Here is a 23,998-nt window from a genome sequence, read left to right as displayed (position 1 = left end):
ATTAGGGTTGAAGTTAGGCTTAGGGTTGCTGTGTGGATTGATGTTAGGTTTAGGGTTGAGGTGAGGGTTAAGGTTATGTTGAGTTGAAGTTGGGGTTTGGTTTAAGGTTGGGGTTAACTTAGGGTTATGGTGAGGGTTGAAGCTAGGGTTAGGGTTATTATGAGGATTGAAGTTAGGGTTATGGTTGAAGTAGGGTTAGGGTTGAATTAGGGTTAGGGTTGAATTAGGATTGAAGTTAAGCTAATGGTTGCTGTGAGGATTGATGTTAGGGTTAGGGTTGAGGTGGGGAGGAATTGGAGCTGTTAGGGCTAAGGGGGGGGGTTAAAATTATAGGCTTAGGTTTGAAGTTTGACTACGGTTAAGTTTTGGTGGAGTAAATGTTAAGTTTTTCTTTCTGACGAGTAAGTAAAATGTAATACATGTAATTAAATGATGATTAATCATTAATTAAGGTGAAACCAATGATACTTGCTTCGGTGAATAAGGGTTTTGCATTTATTCCGAAATAGTCACAAAAAGGGGCTTTTACTAAGAATTTGACCAATTAAAGCTGCCTTTTGGAGTGGAGCTAGCACTGGTTATTGTAAGTGTTGTGTATTTAATCCTGAAGAATTTGAAAAGGTGCTTTGTCTTTAAAGATACAATTAATGTGACTGTATTATCACAGAGTGTTTACTGTAAATTATTTAGATTAAGGTGGTATGGAACACCTGCCGATATAATGTAGATAAAAGAACATTATAAGCGGTGCGTCTTTTTACCCCAATGAACCCCAATGACACCCCAATGAACCCCAATGATACCCCAATGAACCCCAATGATACCCCAATGAACCCCGATGATACCCCAATGAACCCCAATGTTACCCCAATGATACCCAAATACACCTAATGATACCCCTATGATACCAAATGATATCCCAATGAAAATTTGCTGAACTTGCGCCGGGTCAGTGGTCCAAGGCACGTTGAACAGCTAACTAGGGATGATCTAATCATGCCGTAGACAGAAAACTTTTCACATCAATAAACTCTATCCTTATTTAGATTTTTGTGAAATTTCAAGGGCTAATTTTTGTTCCTAAACGAATAAGAGAAAATGTCTCAATAATTACTGAAAAACTCTCGTATATGGGTCCGCACGTATATAAAGCACTAAAAATGGCTAGCGACACGAAAAATTGAAATTGTGAAAATTCGCGTTGTTAGCCATTTTCTGTGCTCTATATATTCAATTTACTGGCTTAGTATCTATAGATATCTTTCGACCCGACACGTTAAAGGTGCCTTGTGTTATTAATATTGGGGATATGTTTTGTATAATTTAATAAATGTATACAATGTACTTTGATAATAATAGTCATTTGATAATAACTAGAGGTACTGCGAGCAAGCTCACAAATGAAAATATTAAAACTGAAGTCATTCTCTAATGGAAAAGAATCGATATGTCTCTTTTTCTTAAAGTTATGTTGAACTAACACCAATGACCAAAGCTCCCATCAGGACATAATTACAGGTCACAAACAATCTTTGATTCAAATTTTAGCTTAAAAAATTCTAATCATTCCCCATTACAAGATATGGCCCAATCGGTGAAAAAACGGCACGTAGTTGAAATTTCATTTGTGTAACATGTTGTTACATAAAATTCATTAAGTGTATCAATTATGAACATACTTTGGGTATTTCAAAGATCATTGGGGTATCATTGGGGTTCATTGGGGTATCATTGGGGTATCATTGGGATTCATTGGGGTTCATTGGGGTTCATTGGGGTATCATTGGGGTTCATTGGGGTAAAAAGACGCACCCCATTATAAGTATGTTTTTTAAAATTTCCGGAAAAGCAAAAATTATAAAGGCCCGGGCGGATTCAGACTCATGAATTCCATAGTCTTGGTACACCTCTCACCCAAGAAAATTTCTTATAAAATCCTACTTGATTTTATTGTTCATTTCAATCGGTAGTGCGTCATAATAAGGAGGTGTCTCATAAGACTCAAATGGTAATATATACGACTAATTGTACAATCTTTCTAGATGTAAAGGTTCTTACAGAGTAAAATTCTAGTATGAAATAGATCTCCTTTGTAATATAACCTGAATATTACACAGTGTACAAAATTTTGATTTGATGGAATATTTTACTACAAATTGCTCTGTACTTCAAAGTTGAATGCAAATGATGCTTTAATTTTTAAAGAAAGCAAATGATAATTTGGTATTTCAAAAGGTGCATAGTTTTGCACATAGAATCTAAAATAAGCATATTTAATCTTTATACTTCTAAATTTGCGATCACTCCCTATACGATTGATTTTATGTAGGCGTGAAATAAATAATGGAAAAATTGGTATTATCATTGGTATATATAACTGGTAAGCATACTAAACGGAGAGAGAGAGAGAGAGAGAGAGAGAGAGAGAGAGAGAGAGAGTTTAGTGTAAAAGGCCAATCACTGTGATATTCCAACCATGCTGTCATTCCCTCATGATGTAAATGCAAGATACCATAGTATGACATGTTTTTCCACTGCAATGTTACAATAAGAGACTTTTGACATACTAGACCATTAACCTGGCATTATGTTATACCATATTAAATATTAGGTTCATTTTTTTTTTTGTAGATTATAAACATGTTGTTGTGCTGATTAATTTTATAATGATTACATTATTGTGTAAATAAATATATGAAAATATAAGTGTGCAGGAATGCATGCAGATAAAAAAAAATTCAATGTAATTTTAATTTTTATTATAAAGTTACTGAATCTAATACTGTTACACTTTATCATAATCATAAGAATGTATAAAACAGCATCAAAGTTTAAATATACAGATAATTTCATGTTGTCCTTTGAAACACACCAGATGCCCCTGGAAGAATTTCTGGATCCATTGATATAATTTTTTTATACATAAATAAAGACAGAGAGCGCTTGTGAACAATATATGTAAAATGTTACTACTATTAAAAAAAAGTCATTTGAAATTGATTTTACACTGTATCAAATTGTATCATATTGGTTTTTTCTACCATAAATAAAAAGGCAAAAAATGATGAAATTGTTGATTGTAATATAAGATTGTAACATAAAATATGGCAACTGATCTTTTTTAAAATCATTATTATAAAATTTGTATAGCACTCAAGATAATGAAAAGTATTCTATAAGTGCTTAAACATTAAAATGCATGTACAAATAAATGATACTTATCTGACATAAGATTTAACAAGTGAAAAGCTGTCAATGTGACAGCAAACTGGGTTTTCTTTTATGTGAACTGTATCCATAATCCATGTTAACCGGTATCCAGTGAAATGGAGTACCCTATATGCAATATTTTGCCAAAAAATGACTAAGTTCAAAAGCTGGTATTTCTTCATAAATTATCGGAAATCAAAATCCTACCAATATGCACACCTCTGATATATGTACAATTGATCTGCAAAAAAACAATTTCCTATCTTGAAAACTGTAGGAGGAGTTATCCGTACAATGAGGGTACCCTATATGCAATATTTTGCCAAAAAATGACTTAAGTTCAAAAGCTGGTATTTTTTCATAAATAATCGGAAATCAAAATCCTAGCAATATGCACACCTCTGATATATGTACAATTGATCTGCAAAAAAACAATTTCCTATCTTGAAAACTGGCCCTGGTGCCATAAAACTTAGACGAACTTACTTTTGATCTCAGTCTCACTTTTCCACTATATATTCCTTTTGTACAAGTGAGACTGAGATCAAAAGTGAGCTCGTCTAAGTTTTATGGCCACGGGGCTTGTAGGAGGAGTTATCTGTACAATGAGGGTACCCTTTATGCAACATTTTGCCAAAAAATGACTAAGTTCAAAAGCTGGTATTTTTTTCAAAAATTATTGGAAATCAATATCCTAGCAATATGCACACCTCTGATATATGTACAATTGATCTGCAAAAGAACAATTTCCTATCTTGACAACTGTAGGAGGAGTTATCCCTAAGAGGGTACCCTTTTGGCAGCCGCCCTCCTGCCATTTTCACCATTTTAATAACCAGATTTTTCCGTAGGAAAACCCGGTTAAAAATTAATCGATAAATAGTAATAGTAAAAGTTCTGAATACTTAAAGGCTTCTACTGGCTTAACAAAAATTAAAACAATGGAGTCGAATAAATTTATACAGCTCAGAAGAAAAAAAAAACCCCTTAATTTTGTTAACAGTAAAAGGCCATCCTAAAACAGTGAGTCTTTAGATAACTTTTAAACATGGAATTCTCAGATTGTAATGATCTCCCTGGGATATAAAAATTGACAAGGCCTAGAATATAAAAAGGAGACATCCATAGGGGCTTTGAATACAGTTATAATAATGTTATACTGGGACTGGAACTCCACTGGCAATCAGTGCAGAGAAATCAGGGTTGAAGTATTATGATCCTGCTTCATAGTCCTCATTATTACGCTAGCCGCAGTATTCTATATTCTCTGAAGTCTTGATAGGGTGCCATTGCTTATAGTTTTCGAGAATATGGTAGAATATAGGAGCTAAGATAGATCCTTATGGAACATCAAATATTAGCTCATACCGGTAATCAGATGACACAGCTGAGATAACTGCAGCCACATGTATTTGATATCTGTTGTTAAGGTAAGATTTTTATCCCCCAAAAAGCGTCGCCAGGGATGCCGTAAAAATATTCAAGGCAATCAATGAGGATAGAATGGTCGATCAAGTCAATGTCTGCTGGAATTCAAACATCAAGAGTACTGCACTGCATACAAGTTGGAATCAATGAACGACGTCAAGATGCACCTTTAGGAGAGCTGTTTCTTTAGATTTATGATTGACTCTGTATACAGATTGGTAAATTTCATGTCCTTTATTTGACACCAAATGATCTTCGTTGCGCTTAAACCACTTTTCACAAAAATTAGATGAAAGGGAGTTCCGCACTGGCTTGTTTGTTCACCATTCCTCTTACTGTTGATCCTACTAAGCTGTAGATATTAGGAGATGTCATACAAAACACTGCAACCTGAAATATATTTTTCAAACGATCAATGAATAAGGTAAAGATACAAAATTTAGATACAATGTATCTTCAATACTGAACTCCATGTTAACTATATATTAACTAGACATCATTGAAATGGTGACCATCCCAAAGGGCCCTGCTCAAATAATGGACAATAGGATGAAAAGTATTTCAGAGAATTTTGCTGAAACTTGACCTATACTGTAAATTTTCCAGCTGGCATAGAACTTTTAATTCAATCTCATTACCCCTTACCATACATACAGACATTTTAGCTCAATCTGAGCAAGATTAAGCAACTGATTATAATTTAATGAGATAAGTTATGACCTTCCCATTAATTTGGTTTAGTCACTGCACACCATTAATCTAAAAGCTCTTTATGTGGAGAAGAGAGAAAATATGCACCAGACAATTCTGGAGTCATATCATTCTGCTATGACCTTCACATTTGAGCTTGAGGCTAGATTTACAGTCTCTGAAACATTCTACTTTCTCATTTTTTGTGCATTCACTTGTGCTCTCCGCTTCGCTCCGTTCGCGCTCATAATTCACAAAGCGCTCACTGTTAGCTCATCATGTTTTCACATTTGTTTGCATTGCATTCTATGTTCACTCATCGTTCAGTCAGAATATATTATATTGAGGCTGATCCCTATAAAAATAGATACATGTCGTTTACTTGCTATTTTTTCCTGATTAATGATGAAACCCAATGTAAAGATAACTCCCAAGGCACTCCAAATAAATCGTTCATCTTGCTTTCATATACAGTTACCCTACACTTTTCTCTCGTGTTTGCACTCTGCGTTCATTCATCATTCACCGTTCATAAGCGCTCACCAAATTCCGTTAAGCGTGAGCTCACTGTTTGCTCAGCATACACTCAAAGTTCACGTGGGAAAGTAGAACGTTTAAGGGACTGGGATCAAGGTCACAGTTAATCCTTTGACCATTGGCACTCTGTGAGTGAAGTATGAGCCAGACTTAGCCAAGGGGAGAGAAGATATTAGATGGACAGACAGACCAAAGAATGGACCGACTGATCACTATAAGAAGCCCGCACAGAGGGGCTTTAATTAAAAAATTATAGAAAGGTTCATATGCAAATAAATGGTTTATAGATTATAATTTCATAAAAGTTAGAACATTAGCATCACACCTTAAAGGTAAATCTCTTATCATTTATTAATAACTGTAAAATTCATCATAAATTTTTGCATTGTGCAATATATTAATAAACACTAACATTAACTGTTACCTATCATTAGGATAACATTTATATTGACAAACAACTTACTGGTATTGCTTTCCATAAAATACTATCAACAAAGAATTTCTCTCTGCTTGAAAACAAATGGATCTCTAGTAGTTGTTTAGGCAGTTATGATGAATGATCATCAAAATGGCATTAGGATCTGTAAGAAAAGAATTACCAGGTACGTACAATTTGATAAACATCAATATGCATACAATTAATGACTTTAAATATGGTTGGATTGAGTCACAAGGGATAGGTGGTATACACTTACTAAAGATGGATTTTTTTTATCTCTCTGTCAGCTTGGCACTCTGATGTACATTGTATGCCAATCTCTATAAATATATTCCGCTTCTTGTGCTTGTTTCAGATCGCCAACTATTGTCTCTAACTATCTCAAAATGTTTTGACCCTGCCGGGCAATGACATTCTCCAATCTACCACTTGATGGACCCGACATCCAGCAAAGCTTAGAGATCTGGATGGTGCCATAACCAGCAAGATGACCTCTCTGCTGTTTCTTCCAGTCCTCTTATTACTTTTTTACATGCTCTTCCCAACTGTTCTTATCTAAGGAGCAGCTTTGGAGTTCCCCATAGATTGCGCAGGGAACCCTCTGCAACCAACCTCTATTAACAACAGCCAAGAGCACCATCTTTGCAGTCTGCCATCAGGTCTGCATACTTAAGCTTCAGGGTCTATCAGTTTCATATGTCTCCTCACAATTTTTCTTACAATGACACTGTCAGCTATATTGCAACCAATATGTCTTTGACTGCTGGAACACTAGTACTGTGTACGGTTTTATACAGGTTACTTCAATGATGTTGGGGACAACTAACTTCCCATCGAGATCCACTTTGAGCTCCCTGTCAGGCTCTCTATCCAGCATGTCCCATAACCTCCATTCGTCTTTGCTTGATATCTGCTGGTCTTCATTTCATCCATCGCCCCTCCATCTGAATACATATGAAATAAAAAATATGGGTTAAATATAAGGATCTTAATCATTTCCTTCTCGCAATTTACTGACGTGATTAGATAAAAGATACCTCTAACAGATAAAACCAATTTAAAAAATTTGAGAGCATTTTCATTTTAAAATTTGTAAAAGATCCTCTGATTCATGCTACCCTCTCCCTCTCCTCCAGGGAACAAGGACTACATACCAATTACATACAGTGTATTGGTTAGAAACCTTGACCTCAATGGTCAAACACAGATTGCAATAGAAGTTCTTGCTAACCTTGTAAAAATTTCTTAGACGCGAAGAAAAAAATTGGTTTTCAGTATAAAGGTTGCAATGGTCCTCGTGGTCTCATGTATGGTATAATGAAACCATGGTGTATATTTAGGTTAATTGTTATGATCAATTGTCCTCTTATAGAGAATATGACTTGTTTAAAGCTTTAAAACATTACCTTAATGATATGGCAGAGGTCAAACTAACTAGAAGTATATATTTTTGCCTAAAATAATTAAATCAATTAGTGTGGTTAATATCAATCTATAATATTTACATCCACCAAGTATTATTTCATCTATTTCTTGCAAAAATTGATTGTAAATCATAACTCTGTAAAACTGAGAGGACTGAAATTGATTGGGCTAAACCTTTAAATCATAAGAAAAATCATGGAATGCAAGAAATGACCATGATGACGTCAGACTCAAAGTAAAAGTAATCATCCATATGCACAAAACGTCTGACGTTATTCACACGCTATTACCGGTGTGTCCCTACCTGTTCTAATTGATCCCTTAAAATGTATTTATAACAAAGAAACCAAGATGAGGTAGAAATTCATTTAGAACACATCTGTTAAAATACTACTGCAATCACATATCCTAATTAACATTAAATGATCTATGACTGGGCTGTGTTGATTGCATAATCTATTTGAAAATATAGATTGCTTAAGTTTTCCTGTATAAACATCATTGCGTTCAATGCGTTGCAAGGTTGAATCAAACCTGAATGATTGTTCAAATTTTTTTGAACATTTATCACTTCCTGTAATCAATTCCAGTGTAATAAGGGAGATAAACACAAAAAGGGAAATAATTTGATCTAGGCATACTTGTTAAGGTACCTCACTATACCTACACATATACTTTTTAAGACAATACGTCACAAAATGGCGATTTAAATGTTTTCTAAACTGTTTATATCATTTGAGTTGTTTGTATATTGTCGTAGCTCAGTCGTTAAAGTATTTGGCTTCTGGACCGCAGATCATGAGTTCAAAACCGCCAGGAGCTTTTGTTCATGTTAACTGAATTAAATTTTTGAAAATGTAATTTTCATCTAAAATTCACATTATTTGCCTATTTGACTTAAACACTTCTTCTTCACTATGATATTTATCATAATCAAGTAATTTTCTGCTGATTTGAGAAAATATTTCATGGTGTAGTGATCTACGGTACCTCAAAGCTATTTTATTTTTATTCTACATGCTTAGAAACGAGCATAAATATATTTTCCCTAAATATTCTTGTTAGAATTATATTTCATTATAATTTTGGAAGACTTAAAAAAAATAAATAAACAAAAGTTACCTAGTAAATAGCTAGGGTTTTCTCTTGAAAGCATATGAGTAAATAGAGTTATCAGTATTATGTTGCTTAAATTTCTAAATACTGATCTTGATCCATAATACTTTCATGTATCCAAAGAAACCATCTTATGTGATTTACATAATACATGTACAAAATGATCAACAGATTGATCTATTTCATTTTAGGTCAATGATAACCAAAATTATCTATTAATTTATTAATAAATAAGACAGTTAAACATGAAATCATTTCTTTTGAAAAAAAAAATTCCTTAATTTTACATAGGATATCAGTCAAAAATTGATTTTCTGAAAGTCAAATTCCAGGCTAAGGCTGATATACTTAATCTATAAAAGAGCAGCATGTGGCAATGGCCTTAGCTTTTATAAAACTAATGGACAAGTGAACTGGGTGAAATTTTATAAGGACCAATCATCTGATAGTGATACATGTTCGAGAAATATGAAAAAAATCTGTACCCATTGTATTAATGTAATGGGGTATAGATCATAAATACCTCAGGACGATTTGGTTATTTCTTTTTTAACGAACTGATGTGTATTAACAATAATTTAGGTAATTTTACTTACTCTCTATGATAAATTTATTAATTTCTTAATGAATAGATGTAAAGTCATGTATAAACAATAAAAAATGTTTTATAATGATTGATGTGGGTTACATGAAGGACCTGGTATGAACCACTGCAGAGAAAAACAAAGAACTCGTGAAACTACATGTATTTAAAAAAAAATACTATCTCACTCATGAACTAACTTTCTATCCAACCACAAAACATTGAATATCCTAGTGAATAAAATGAAAAAAAAATAAAACCAAGAGGCCCATGGGCCACATTGATCACCTGAGCAACAATCAGCTGTGTGGAGTCATATAACTAAGGGCTGGGACGATACTTTACTTAGCCGATTCGGTACATATCAGGTTACATGAGATGCGATACGATACATATCACGATACATTGCAACTTAATGAAAACATGAATAAGGGCTTTAAATTTTTTGAATCTGCTAATGTATTACTGCATGTTCAAAGTGATTTCATTATATTTAAAATGAGCATTGCACAATTTACAAATTACTTTAGTCTTGTATTCACTACTTTTTCATAAACATGTAATCCAAAAGTTTTCCACACTCAAGATTTAGCTTCATAACACTTTTGACAACTTTACGAGGTTTTCTGCCATCTTTGTACTTGATCCAAATATCGTCAAAATAAATACCGTGATGCACCGGTGCATCGTCCCATCCCTAGAGTCAAACAAAAATTTTGGACAATGCACGAGGAAAGATGCTTGTATATTGACAAAATTTTATAATTTTTCTTTAGATATTCATATGTTAAACATAAAGCCCCTATGGTAACAAGATGATTTTTAATCATGTCATATTGGTTAAAAAAAGATTAATATGAAAGATTTTTCTTTGTTCATTCCTATATAAAAATTTGATCCTCCATTGTGGCCCACTTTCACCCCCAGGAATCATCGAATCATCACTATCTGTTGATGCTTACTAACAAGTAACAACATACATGGTCTATTGGTTTTGGGACTGAACTTTTTAAAAATGAATTTTCTCTATACATTTCTATGTAAAAATTTGACCCCCTCATTGTGGCCCAAACCAACACCTGGGGAATTTGAATAACCACTACCTTGTAATGTTTTCACACAATCTAATTAAAATTAGACGTTCTGAATCCGCTACCGCTTCTCAAACGGTGTCATGGACTGCGCCATTTTTGTTTTCTTTCGCTTTGAACACCTCGGTCATCTACGTATGTCGATAAAAAAGTCGAGAAGTTCCGAGCACTCACCCAAAGAGTCGGAACAAGTGATTTCATTGGTTAACTGAAAGGTCACATTGACGTGACCCTGCATGGGATGTTGTTAGATGTTTGAGAAGCGGTAGCAGATTCAGAACGTCTAATTTTAATTAGATTGGTTTTCACACAAGTTACAGCATTCCTGGCCAAATGGTTTAGAAGAAGATTTTTAAAGACTTTTTTCTTTATATTCCTATGTAAAAATTTGACCCTCACCCCATTGTGGCCCAAGCCTACCCGGGGAATTATGATTTAAACAAACTTAAATTTACACTACCTGGGACTCGTTTAACACAAGTTAAAGCATTCCTAACCTATTGGTTTCAAAGTAGAAGATGTTTAATGATTTTTCTCCATACATTCCTATGTAAAAATTCAACCCCTAATTGTATCCCCACCTCAGCCTTGGGGATCATGAATCTACATTACCCGACTGGCTGAGGATACTTCCAGACAAGAAATAGCATTCTTGGCCTAATCGTTTTAAAGAGCACGATGTCTAAAGATTTTTATACAGTATTTCTATGTAAAAAGGGGACTATGTACGGTATGAATGAAAATGAAAATATTCTCATTTTTGCTTTATATTTTGCATTCGGAAATATAGAGCGCAGGTCTGCTCAAGTATGATTTTAACATATATTTTTCTTCAGATAGTTATTACACATTATACTAAAAAATGGTACTTGAGCAAGCCTGCGCTCGATGTTTCCCAGTCGAAAAACCATCCGAAAACACCCATATTTTGCTACAAAACATCAATTTATCAAAATAATGCAATCTTCATTATGTCATATCTACATTATGACGTCACTATGGTGATAACCTTTAACATCTTTATTTCCAATACGATTTTAACTATCTTTCACCTTATTTTTAAAGCTCTTTCTAAAAAAAAAAAAAAGCTAATTTGAGCCTTCAGCTCAGGTGAGCTAAAAAACAAAGTTCATATTCGTATTTCATGCCCCTCTCACAACCCCCCCCCCCCCCCATCCCCAAAGGACAGTATTTTGTATCCTGCAACCACCCTCGGTTTGTCAGCTGAATAAAGATAACCCATTAAACCAAAGCTATACCCGGTCAATGCCCCAATATAGCCTCTGATAAAAGAATGACATGTACAATGTGTACAAATGGATATATTTCCCAAAGAAGGATTTATTTACAATGTGTTTGAACCATCTAGAAACAGAAATGCTAACGTTAAACCTCCCAATATTTGTGAACGATATGGTACAAATGTATATAAATACGATATTAGTTTGTTAAAAATGTTTCATATCCATGAAAATATATGAAAACAACTATTTTATGCATCACCTTTTTAGGAACGTTGCTGAATCCGAAGGTCAAAATGGAGTAAGACGATCCCGACTACATTGTACGGGTAACGTTAGAATATTAGAAGTGAAAAGTCAAGATGCTCACAACGGGATGGTCTAATATTTACTATATCATATGTTTTTACATTTTTAAGGATTTTATTTGTATTAAGAAAGTTTCACTTAAATCATGTACTCTATGAAAAACATTTAATGTTGTACATATTAACACGTTAGCCTATCAAGTTTTCCTATGACATTGTACCATAGGTTGCGGTACTGTTCGTTTCCGTGTTATAGAGAAATTTATTTATGAATATTATAATGTTTTAATCATTTCATTGTTCTGTACAAAAGAACATCTTTAGATTATTATAATTTTTAAATCGGGTTCGTCCATAAATTGCGGCCTGCAGAACTTCTAACAGTTGTTTTCAATCCGTCACGGATTCTTTTTCTAACAGCGCTTTATCAAGTCTTGCCCTTCGCATAAAGCCTATATAAAAAGACAGAGTTCTTTTACTAAAAGTCTCTTGTCAATCTGTACGGAACCACGGAATTCCGTTGTCACCTACTAAAAGATGAAAAAACTTGATAGATTTCTTTTAGGAAAAGATGATAATGGTAAGGATCGGGTGGGGAGTAGAGAGAACGATTTTCTAAGATTTAATACATTTTTACTATATGGCCGTATTGTCATCATCCTACGGTCTTAACCCCTGACAAAGGGACTTTGAATTTCACAATTTCGGTAGGAGAATTCATGGACATCATAACCATTCATTTAGTTATTATCCCACTTGTGTGGGAGTAGTGAAGAAAACTTTTGAAAATTTGCCCTGCTTTGCCTATTTGGCTCCGCCTATGAGGCCCCAGGTTATATTCCTCTTAACTTAGAAATGCTTTGCGCCAAAAATATTAACAATTGGTCTTGAAGTGTCCAAGAAGTTAAATATGTACATTTGTTAGTGCACGAAAGACGACGCCGGACGACGGACAGAGACCAATCACAACAGGTCAACTGAGTGAATGAGGTGACCTAAAAATGTTGAAACTTCTCTCAGAATTACATGTAGAGAAGCATACACATGCATTTCATGACTCCAATATTTTCAGTCAGTTGTGAATGTACGTTAATATGATTTTACAATCCACGATCGTTTTTTTTCTGGTTTGTAAATCTTTATATTATTTCATTGTCATTGTTTAATCCTCTTAAAATACCTCTAGACCCGCGCCTGTTTATTCCTGAAAACTAATTGGGAATAGCAATAGGTTTTACTTAAACCGTGATGTCTTTGGTTGGTGATCGAACCGAAGACGGTCAACACAATGAGCAAACATTCTCACCGTTGGACCACCACGGCAATAAGACTGAAATTAAATATAAGTGATCCCAAACAATTTTCTAAAAAAAAAAATGGCATTATTCTTTTAATAAATATGTATGTAACATAGCAATAAGTACATCAACGTACACAATACAAATACAGTTCAGTTTTAAAATAGCACAACTGTAATTCTAAATAAGCAATGCATTCAAATACCTATCAAATGTTTAAACCATTCAACAACGCAATAAGGCAAAATTAAAAACAACTTTTTATAAACCCTTTAATTCTTCTTTCGTTTTGATAATACATTTTCAGATAGAGAATTACATTGCCTAATTAAATTACATTATAACGGGTTAAACAAAAATAAAATTTCTCCAACGCAAACCAATTAAGTATACTCATACACTTAAAACCGATAGAAATATCACAAATACGCCAATCCTTTATTTTGCAAAATACTTTTTCTCCTTAAAAATTAAATAAATTGAATCAACTTGTCTCTAAACGTGTTTAAATACACTCAGTTCATCAATAACAAACTAAAATTTCTCTCAGGATTTTGCTTCTGTTCACGTAGAGAAAGCTCTCTGGGTGTCATTTGCCTAATCATGCATTTAATAGCCTCTTCTTACATTCTAAGGATGTGTCAATAATAAAACCATTCAAAAAGATGATTTCACGAGACGCACACGGACGAAACGTAGCTGGGTGTCTGAGGGAACACTTTGATACCGACGGACGCAACTGTACAGGGACTGGAACTGCAAACAATATGTTTTAGTAGGGAGAAAAAAAAAGTCGTCCGTAAAAACAGTATTCTCCCAAAATACGAAATTCATTGAGTTATTAAAGCTGTTTTATCGCCTTTGGTTCGTTTAAAAAAAAGATAAAAAAAAAAATACTAAAATACCACACATCATAGATGCTGGCTAAAAATGAGACTGAGAACGTTTCCATTAATTGATTAAAAAATATTATATTCCTTGATCACATTAATGAGCCAGGACCACCATTTAAGTTATAAAACAAAGAGACAGAGCAATACTTAGTACCGCCCAGAGACAAGCGACGTTAAGCACACGGAGCGAGAGGTTCAAAGGCTAAACTACAGCCCTTAAATCCTGCAGATATCCACCGTCAATCTACATAGAAGCATTTTCAATTACTTAAGTACATTATCTTGAAAAGGGAAAAACACCACCAATCCACCGCAATTAACCGAGCTAAGTCTGAAAGTCTACTAAATTTCTCACGCTTGCTGATCACAGCGCTTAAAGCGCTGTCTTAGATCAGGGACTTTCATAGACATGTCATATATAAGATAAATTAGAACTTTTGAAAATAGAAATACTTTTCAGACATTTTTCATAACGCAAAAATCAATAAAAATGCCCTCCTACGTGCTGATATATAACTATATACAGAGTAAATGGCAGTGTGTGTTAACAAAAACATCATATTTGTGGACGATATTTCTTTAAGAAATGGATAGATTAAATTCATGCATATTTCAAGATCTTAAAGAGAGTTGTTACACTGAATATAAATAATTAACTATGATATTTGAACATTTCATTTGTCAAGTAATCTGATAATTTAAGTGCTATAAGTTTTCTCATAAATAACTTACATGTACCAATGAAATGATTTGGTGTATAAAAAAGAAATACAATTGCAATCGAAAGACTATATAGCCATTTTACACAAATCTAATTTTTTTTTCCATTTGCGTGTTCATTTTGAACCCGTTTACACTCTAAATAACATCTTTGATACAGAAAAAATAAACATGATCAATAAAAGTTGGATGACTTTGATTTTACTATCTCATTTTATTTTGTCAACATTATTCAATTTTTAAAAATCATTTCAGCAATTTTCATGTATATAAAAACCTCTATAGACTTGGGCAGCTTCAGTGGAATGTTTGCATATTTGTGACAGAAATTTCACTAGAAATGACACATTAAATACTGCCTTTACAGCAGATTAACAACACAGTACAATCTAACTATAACAATCTTTCCATTATAATTTTTAATAATTCATATAAATATGGCTTCATAGAATATCTTATATACACTATATTGAACATAAAGCATGTCATTCATTTCCTTGTATAAAATGAATACATTTGGTAAAAAAAAATAAAATCTTTATTTAAAAAATCACTACATTTATATTAAATAACTACATACACTCTTCTTGTACAAGTACCATTATCATATCATGAGAAAAAATCTATTCTTTTTTCCTAGCATTGTCAAATTGAACTCCATTTTCGAATCAGGTAATCAATTCCACTTACTCTACAATAACATGCTTAAGTCTAAGAAAAAAGTCAGAATTGCTTTTTAAATGCAAGCTAGCATAATGCTGATGAAAACAGATCCGATATTTTTTTGCGTTTTTAAACAATTTCATTAATCATTATGCTCAACCCAGAGGCACTTATTGCTTTAATAATAGATGTTCACCCTATATTATAACTGAAACAAGTCTCTTTGGCATATCATAATACTTAATTCCCAAAGTTTTACAAAGACAATTGGATGTTCTTGCCAAGTGAAAGATGCATGTAAATAAAATAAATTCTTTGTCATCACAAACATAAATTGCCAATTTAAATAAATTTTCAACAAACTTTGCGTTCATGCATTTGTGATACAAGAATGATAACTCTCACCTCCATTATTGCAAAAAAGAAATCTTTGTTTCCTTCAATACATCTATTTTTATCATAAGCCCAAGAGCTAGCAAATAGATGAAAATCTACACATCTATATTATAATTCAATATAGCAGTATACATGTATGTGATGAACAAATGCTTTCTTTCATCCTTTCATAGAGAATATAACCTTTGACAAATTCTATTTTAATTTATCCACCAAATTTCCTTATCTAGCTAATTCCATTGGCTTGGGGTTTCTCTGCTTCGTTTTTCATTTTTTCAGCGTCTTTTTTCTGTTTCTCTGCAATGACAGCAGCTGCAGTTTCTGCTTTGGCATTGGCAAGAATTTCTTTGGCCTCAGTATTCAATAAAAGTTCTGCTACCTGAAGTCCTACTCTTTGAGCTACCTCTAGGGTTGCTATAGAAACTTTTTCACTGCCTACGATGCCAGCAAACTCTCTTGGTCCATTTGGAGACACAGTTGGCTAAAAAAAGAATCAATTTCATTTATTAAGAAGACTGCTTATACTCATGAGCAATTTTAATCCTGAAAATAAACTGAAAAATAAATTGAAACCCTGCATAGTCATCTGTAAACATTTATCTTAAAACCTTTTAACTCATGATCAAGGAGATGACCCCCCAAAAAACAGGAAACTGTACAAAATGATACAGCAATGAGAGAACTTCACAGTTTTACATTCATCATTGAGAAATTAGACTTTCTCAGCTTTACTCATATATTCAACTCAAATACCAAATCAGAATTGCTATCTTAATTATTTCATTAATTATATGCTGTTCATTGACAAAACAATACACGTACATGTACTGTAGATCCCTTATTTTACGCTAGTACCGGTACTTAACCCTAGATTCTGTCATATGGTGTCAAATCTTGAAAATATAAAACTGTTATCATGCACTGAATTTTTCTTCATTATTTTGTATAAAGTGCACTACTGTAAGAAAAACAAAATGGGGTGCTTCTTACAATTTTATGCAAATTTAATTCCTTGCTTTTAATTAGTAATCTACAGTACCGGTATATGTATATCACCATACCTTTTCCTTCTCTTCAATAGACTCCGGAAGACTGTCGCATGCATACTCTATCCGGCCTTGTTTTCCATCAATGCTGAAAACCCCACCAGTCAGGGATAACTGTAAAAACACAAAAATCATAGAGTTGGAAAATGTCTTTACTTTTCATCATATACAAGATATGCACAATATTTCACATGGCTTATGCATGGAACATAACTAAATTCATTGAACTCTCAAGTTCTCACAGTTGGTTGCTGAATTTTGTTTTCTATGTATTTGTCCCAAAACTTTTTATGTTCACTTTGACTGACCTTTCCATCTTTAACTTCTGAGAAGGCAGAAACTGGCACACTGCACCCACCCTCCTACAACACAGAGAAATGGAGTCAAGTCAGGCCAAACAACAGGGACAACTATACACTGTACATGCATGGACCCCTGCCTTAGTTATACATTCATTCCACAGTATAATATTACAAAAATCCAAAAAAATATTTCTTTTCTATATCAGAATCAGAACTCTAGCTCAGTATAAAATAAAGGGGATTCACATTCATTGTTTACTTTATATTTTTTTTTCATATGACTATAATTCATTTAACGCAGTTTATTTAATGCACTTCTAATGATACTACCACAGGCAACAGCTACTATGGGCATTAACAATAGAAGAGCTGTACATACCAGTTTCTTTAGGAAGGCCCTTTCTGCCACACACTGAATCACGGTTTCTGGGTGGTGGATCTGGGAGAGGAGGCTGAGGGTGAAGGGGTCGCTGTTCCTACACTCTACTGCCATGGCCCCCTGAGAGACAGCATACATACAGGTATCCTTGTCCAAAACCTGTCCATGAAAATAGTGTAATTGATATGCTAGTAAATTCATTGTCAGAAAACAAGAATTTCTTGATTTAAGGAGTTTAATGTATACATAAAAAACAACTTTGCTTTGATTTGTAAAATGTATAAGTAAAACTGTTATATGCTATCTGACAGAATTTTTCTTTTGGATGCCATTTCTATATTATGTTTTCATGCCTTATCCAATTGCTAGTTATAATTTACTACACATCTCTTTGTAAGAATATCAACAATGGAAAAATAAAATAAGGCAGGCCTATCATAGTAACATAGTATACTGTACAACTTTTTAATCCTTAATATTTACTTTGCTTTCAACATGTTCAAGTAAAAATTTTTAGTACTGTATTAAAATACTGGATTGCAATGATTAGTCCCCATCAGAAATATCTTTATATGTAAGTACCTGAGAGATTCTATCCGGCCATCCCATCCGATGCAAGCCAGCTTCTGCTAGAATAATGGCCGAGTATTTATTGTCCTCATCCAGCTTCCTGAACCTCGTGTTCAGATTTCCTCTCTGATCGATAGTTAAGGAACTTCTTAAATCTTTTACGTGTTATGAGAATTTCTTTGTCAAAAAAAAAAAACAAATGACAAAAAACACACTAGACAAAAGACACACTGACCTAGAACAATGTGCTCCCTATGTAAACATTTCAGAAAGAAACTTTATATTTTTAGGTATTGTTACTTCCTGTTTCTTTCAGCAACGTACATAACAGTGTGAAAAGGATACGATATTTTCAAATTTGAAGTGTGGGAACTTCCTTGCTAGCTGTGCAGCTCGTCTCAAAGAACTTGTTCCAATTACACTGAAAAAAGAAATGATGCTTTGAACAAATGTTTTACAGGATAAAAAATGAGTGATATTTTACATGTACTTGTAACAAAGACTTCTAAATCCTTATTATATTCATTTTTTCTTTTGCTCTCAAATGACAAATTTTTAATGTTTAATTTTTCTCTCTAAATAAGCTTCACTGCGGATTTGTAGTTCTCTGGTCTGTCATATACTGGTTCATCTTTTAAAAAAATTATTAATATAGATAATATCTATACATGCAGTCATGATAAGTTCACAACAGTTTTTACAGCTAGAAGCTTTGAAATAATTCTTTGAAGGAATTCTGAGGTAATTATATCTTTACCTTCCTTCTGGTAAGTCTTCAAGCTTCTTTCCAGCATTTGATGGATGCATCACCACTGCATCATAAGGACTGTCTCTCCTAAATAGAGAAAAAAAATATACTTATTGAAACCTGCTCTGTCTCTGACTGCAAAACGTCTCAATGAATTTTTCTGGCCTAGATAATGCAATCAAATATCATATTCATGAACAGTTGAGAGATTAGAATTCTCAGATTGCATGATTCCATATGGTACAGTACATACAGAATGTACACATATGTATACACATGTATATAAATACTGCCAATAAAACTATAGGTACTGTATGGACTTACTTGTAGATACAGCCAATGAGCAGCCCCTCCGGTAAGGCTGTGGGGAGGTCCTTCAGGGAGTGGACCACAAAGTCCACCTCTTTCTTCTCCAATGCAAGCTCTAGTTCTCGTGTAAACAGGTTTTTCTCCCCTATCTGTGAGTAAACATTCATAGCACTGTCATAAATATTAAATATCATGAACTTTTTAATGTTTGCTAGTGTATCTATAAATCTAAATCAACAATTCTGCTTTGATTTTCTTGCCTTTCTACAAATTTGCATTGGACTTATCAATTATTCAGCAATTACCCAAGAATATGATAAAACACATGTAACACTTCCTCCCACTCCCATTATTTCGTGAAAACTAAGGGTCATGGTCATTTTCATGTTGTTGAATCATACCTTTGATAATGCAGCATCCAACACTTTATCTCCAGTTGTCTGCATAGAAACTGAAAAAAACACACAAACAAAGCCATATGAAACATGCATGTTATCATGGTAATATGTACTAAATTTCCATGTTGTTTATTTGATACATGTACTAGACTGAGTACATAAATATACAGCCTATGTTCAAGTTGTTTAACCTATAAAAACAATGCACATGCTCTTAAAAAAAAAGGATCAATATATTTTGTTTTCAACTCCTCAGATTGCTAAGTACATGCACATGTACCTGGTGCAGGTATGCACCTATATAAATACAACTTTTTAGTTTTATCAGTGTCTGTAAATCATGAATTTTTATTCAGTGATGCAGGAGAAAAATCTATATTAATATAAAAAAAACAAGCTTGATCAATTTCGTCTCATATTTTATCAATACCATTGTCAATCATTTTTTCAAACTACCAGCTGGTGTATACATACTAGCATTTCTATTTTAACTGATCAAGTAATAAAAAATCTGTAAGATTTCTTATGTATAAATGAAAATTTCATTTACAGATTGTTGCCACAGTTTTACATGTAACTTTTACTAGAAGTTGTGTATACTGGGCGCATGTACATGTTTTAGACACACACACATACTCTCTCTCTCTCTCTCTCTCTCTCTCTCTCTCTCTCTCTCTCTCTGTTTTCTGGTGTGATACTTACTGACTTCAAATGAAAGGTTTGGGTTGAGTTTTTTCAGCTGGTTGATAATAGTATTGGTTTGAATCAATGCAAGCTGTAAAAAACGAAACAAAACAACATAAAAAAACAAGTAAAATCAATGAAATGTAAATTAAATCAATAATCTTTGCATATCAACTTGAACATCTACTGTATGCGCTGAGGCATTTTAAAGTAACAACATAAATAAATTAACCCATATCTCTATGCTTTACTTCAGTGAAACGATCAATCAAGGTATGCTTGCTTGACATATGCTACAAAATTTTTTAATATCAATCCCCTTGTGTCACTTTTTGGAAAATCTTGAATATTAATTTATTTATCGTACATAAAATTCCCCATCCATGGCCAAGCATGATAAATAATTGAAGTACCACTAGCAGCAAACATTTATTCTCTTCAATCAAAGTTGCAATTAAATTAAACCATATTTTCTCAATATATTGTGGACCTTTTGGTCCTCACAGACCACATTTCCTTGTACATGATGTAGTAAATGTATATATATCTATACTTTGAAAGAATGCAGTACATGTGCATGGGACTAAATCTACCATTCAAATTAACCATATGCACTGTACAGTAAAAGTTGGGTGTAATATGTTATGGCCTCATGGAAAAAGTACATATGCATCTATGATCAACATATATATAAGGATAATTTAATTATGAAGCATGTACAGACATACATTTACTAGGAGTCACTTGAACAACCTAATGTGTAAATTTTTCAGTGACACCTCATATGCCCAACAAGTGATGACGTATTGCTGATGACATGTTATTTGCTCAAATCAACTTGTAAACATAAAATACGTGGTTGTTCACTGTGACGTATGTTTCCTGAAATAGACGTACAATAGCATAGGCGTCGGAACCGGGGGGGCTAGGGGGGGCTTAGCCCCCCCACTTTTTTTGCAAAGTTATACCTAACCATTAGAAACATAGCATGATAGAGGGTTCAGCCCCCCCAGTTTTTATCGCAGGAAAGACTATATATTGTTCTTAAATTTACCTTGAAAGATTGAGAGGTTAGATTCAGAAGCATACTAGCCCCCCCCCCCACGGATTAGGAATTTCATGATTTTGGAGAAAAAAAATTTGGGTAAGTAAATTTTTTTTGGGAAGTATAGTATACTCCCCCCCCCCCCCCGCCACGGATTAGGATTTCCATGATTTTGGGAATTACTTTTTTCTCAATATTTCTGAGGATTAGTCTAGCCCCCCCACTTTCAATTTGCTTCCGACGCCTATGCAATAGCATCTATCACTGACATTGATCACTGACCCAAAGTATACTTTTCGCCAGGTAAATAACTTTTTGTCGTAAGGTGAGACATGCACGGATCATACTTTGATATGCATGTGTCTAGCATTGGTCAGGAGTCCCGACTGCAAAAGTTGATTATTCTTATATATCATGTGAATGCATGACAAAAGAATACTATATAATAATAGATTGAACCAAAAGTCATGTGATAGTCAAGAATTCTTCTATTCAAGAATATGTTGATCTAGCCAACCTTTTGCCTAAATAGATATTGAAGTCACATGATGGAATGTACAATTTCATTCAATGTCTAGGCCAAAATCTTTATAGTCACATGATTTTGAAGGTCAATCATTTCCATTTGCTTCCATTCAAAGTTAAAATGTGGCTTACTGGCTTTATATTACACAATCTGAAAAATATTCTCAGACTGCCACTTTATGCTGTGCTCTATATTCCTTATAAAAATGCTTTAGAAACATTCTTATACATGTATATCTTTTCTTTCTTTAAGTTTTTGAAAAAAGAAATTTATTATTGGTACAACATTTTTGTTATTTACAACTACAGATAAGATATTAGTAAAAGGGTAATATAAACTCATTGACTTTGAAGACTTTTACTCAGGTTTATCATTTGAAATTTACTGTGCTAATAGTACAACATGAAAATGTAAAGCTGATCATCTTTTTCCATAGTAAACAACATGCGAAATCAACATGCACTATCACTATAAATAAGTGGATTGATTCATTCATCTAAATCAATCATGATGGTCATAGTCCCAGCAAAGAAATCAAAACCCTATGCAATATTGCCGTATTTTATACTACAACTGTAGATGACAGTTTTGTAGGTGAATATGTTAATAACCTACTCAATTTAAAGGTAAAATGGGTGGGTGGGGGGTTGGACATTTATTTTTCAGATTTCTGAACATGGGAACCAGAAACCTTACATTTACAAATAATTTATACTATGATCATAAATTTTAGTTAAAGGTGGATCTATAAACGAACACAACTCAACATGGGCTTATTTGTAGATAGAAAACAGGGACATGGCCTCTCTTAGTATAAACCTCCTTCCTTCACGATTTAGAGACCAACATTGAAGACTTATATCACCCAGATAAGAAATTCAGATAAGCAAGAAGACTATAGTACAGTAGTCTATTGGTATTTACATGTATGTGTAGAATTTAATAGGTAAAAAATAAAATTAAGTTTTATGTCATCAATTATTAGATACATTGTACTGTAAATATAGTACAATATATATGTGTATCAAAATAAGAAAGGAGTAATTTATTCCTTTGACCAGCAAAAGTAAAAAAAAATATTATGAAGCTAGACTTGGATTAAAACCCATGATTATTTTGAATGACATTGGAATAAAAGCTAAATTTAAGTTGTTGACATGGATTTTTATGATGTACATGTTAAAATACATGTATTTCGTTTAATCAAAACTATGAATATTGTGATGTTCCTGTAGTTCCCTGTAGCAATGAACATTTACACCATATTAAGTTTAATCTGAATTGTTTTAAATATATTTTCAATAATTTGTATGTTATACAACTTTGACACACCTTCTTATATTAATTTTTATCGGTTGATAACAACATGTTCAGCTGATGTACTCGAGTATAGAGAGAAAGATATGTTTCCTGACTTAGACAAAATAAAATTCCTTTAAAACAAGAAGACTGTCTTTGATTTAACCTTTGCTAGCATCAGTTCAATATCTAGATTGTGAAATGTAAACAAAATATCAACAGAGGCAAGCACCATCTGCTTGTAAAATTTTGTCGATTATTTCGACTTACCCCAGTAAAATTATCATTAAAACGTTAAAACATACCTGACTCTTACGAGAACCGACTTTTACAACACTTTTAGTTTCCATTTTAGCAAGATAACTGAGAAATTTGTGACTGTTTTGAAACACACGTGTCAGAACTTCAAAAAACTTCCGGCTTTACTGATGAATACCGAGGAGTCCCAAACGTATTTATAACCTAAGGGCGGTCAAGGACATCGTGAAGCCGAGCCCGATCAGATGAGCAACTTGAGGTATGCGAAGGTTAGCCAAGAGAGCTGCATAATCACGTGATACTGTCATCTTTTTTATGAACAGTTAGTATGCGAATGAGGTACTGAATTTTAGAAATTAAAACGAATTTTTGCAAACTTTTCATCTTTTATGTAAA

The 23,998-nt window shown here is 33.3% G+C and overlaps 1 protein-coding gene and 1 long non-coding RNA gene across 2 annotated transcripts; both read right to left on the bottom strand.

Moving 5' to 3' along the window:
- Positions 1-4,093: 4,093 nt before the first annotated feature.
- Positions 4,094-12,049, bottom strand: LOC128156429 (uncharacterized). Its single transcript, XR_008239718.1, has 3 exons — positions 12,023-12,049; positions 6,329-6,446; positions 4,094-5,028 (listed from the first exon to the last, which is right to left on the bottom strand). It is a non-coding gene; the product is annotated as an uncharacterized LOC128156429 (long non-coding RNA).
- Positions 12,050-13,447: 1,398 nt separating this feature from the next.
- LOC128156638 (porphobilinogen deaminase-like) lies at positions 13,448-23,783 on the bottom strand. The gene is made up of 11 exons (XM_052818857.1): positions 23,650-23,783; positions 20,493-20,565; positions 19,794-19,843; positions 19,408-19,541; positions 19,093-19,170; positions 18,681-18,756; positions 18,348-18,461; positions 17,766-17,924; positions 17,393-17,446; positions 17,100-17,198; positions 13,448-16,519 (listed from the first exon to the last, which is right to left on the bottom strand). The coding sequence occupies exons 1-11, from the start codon at positions 23,692-23,694 to the stop codon at positions 16,265-16,267; spliced, it is 1,137 nt and encodes a 378-aa protein (XP_052674817.1). The 5' UTR covers positions 23,695-23,783; the 3' UTR covers positions 13,448-16,264.
- Positions 23,784-23,998: the final 215 nt, after the last annotated feature.

This window comes from Crassostrea angulata, chromosome 7 (assembly GCF_025612915.1).
Source record: "Crassostrea angulata isolate pt1a10 chromosome 7, ASM2561291v2, whole genome shotgun sequence".
Lineage (NCBI taxonomy): Eukaryota > Metazoa > Mollusca > Bivalvia > Ostreida > Ostreidae > Magallana > Magallana angulata.
Note: the sequence above shows the minus strand (reverse complement) of the source record. Positions and strands in the feature narration are given on the sequence as shown.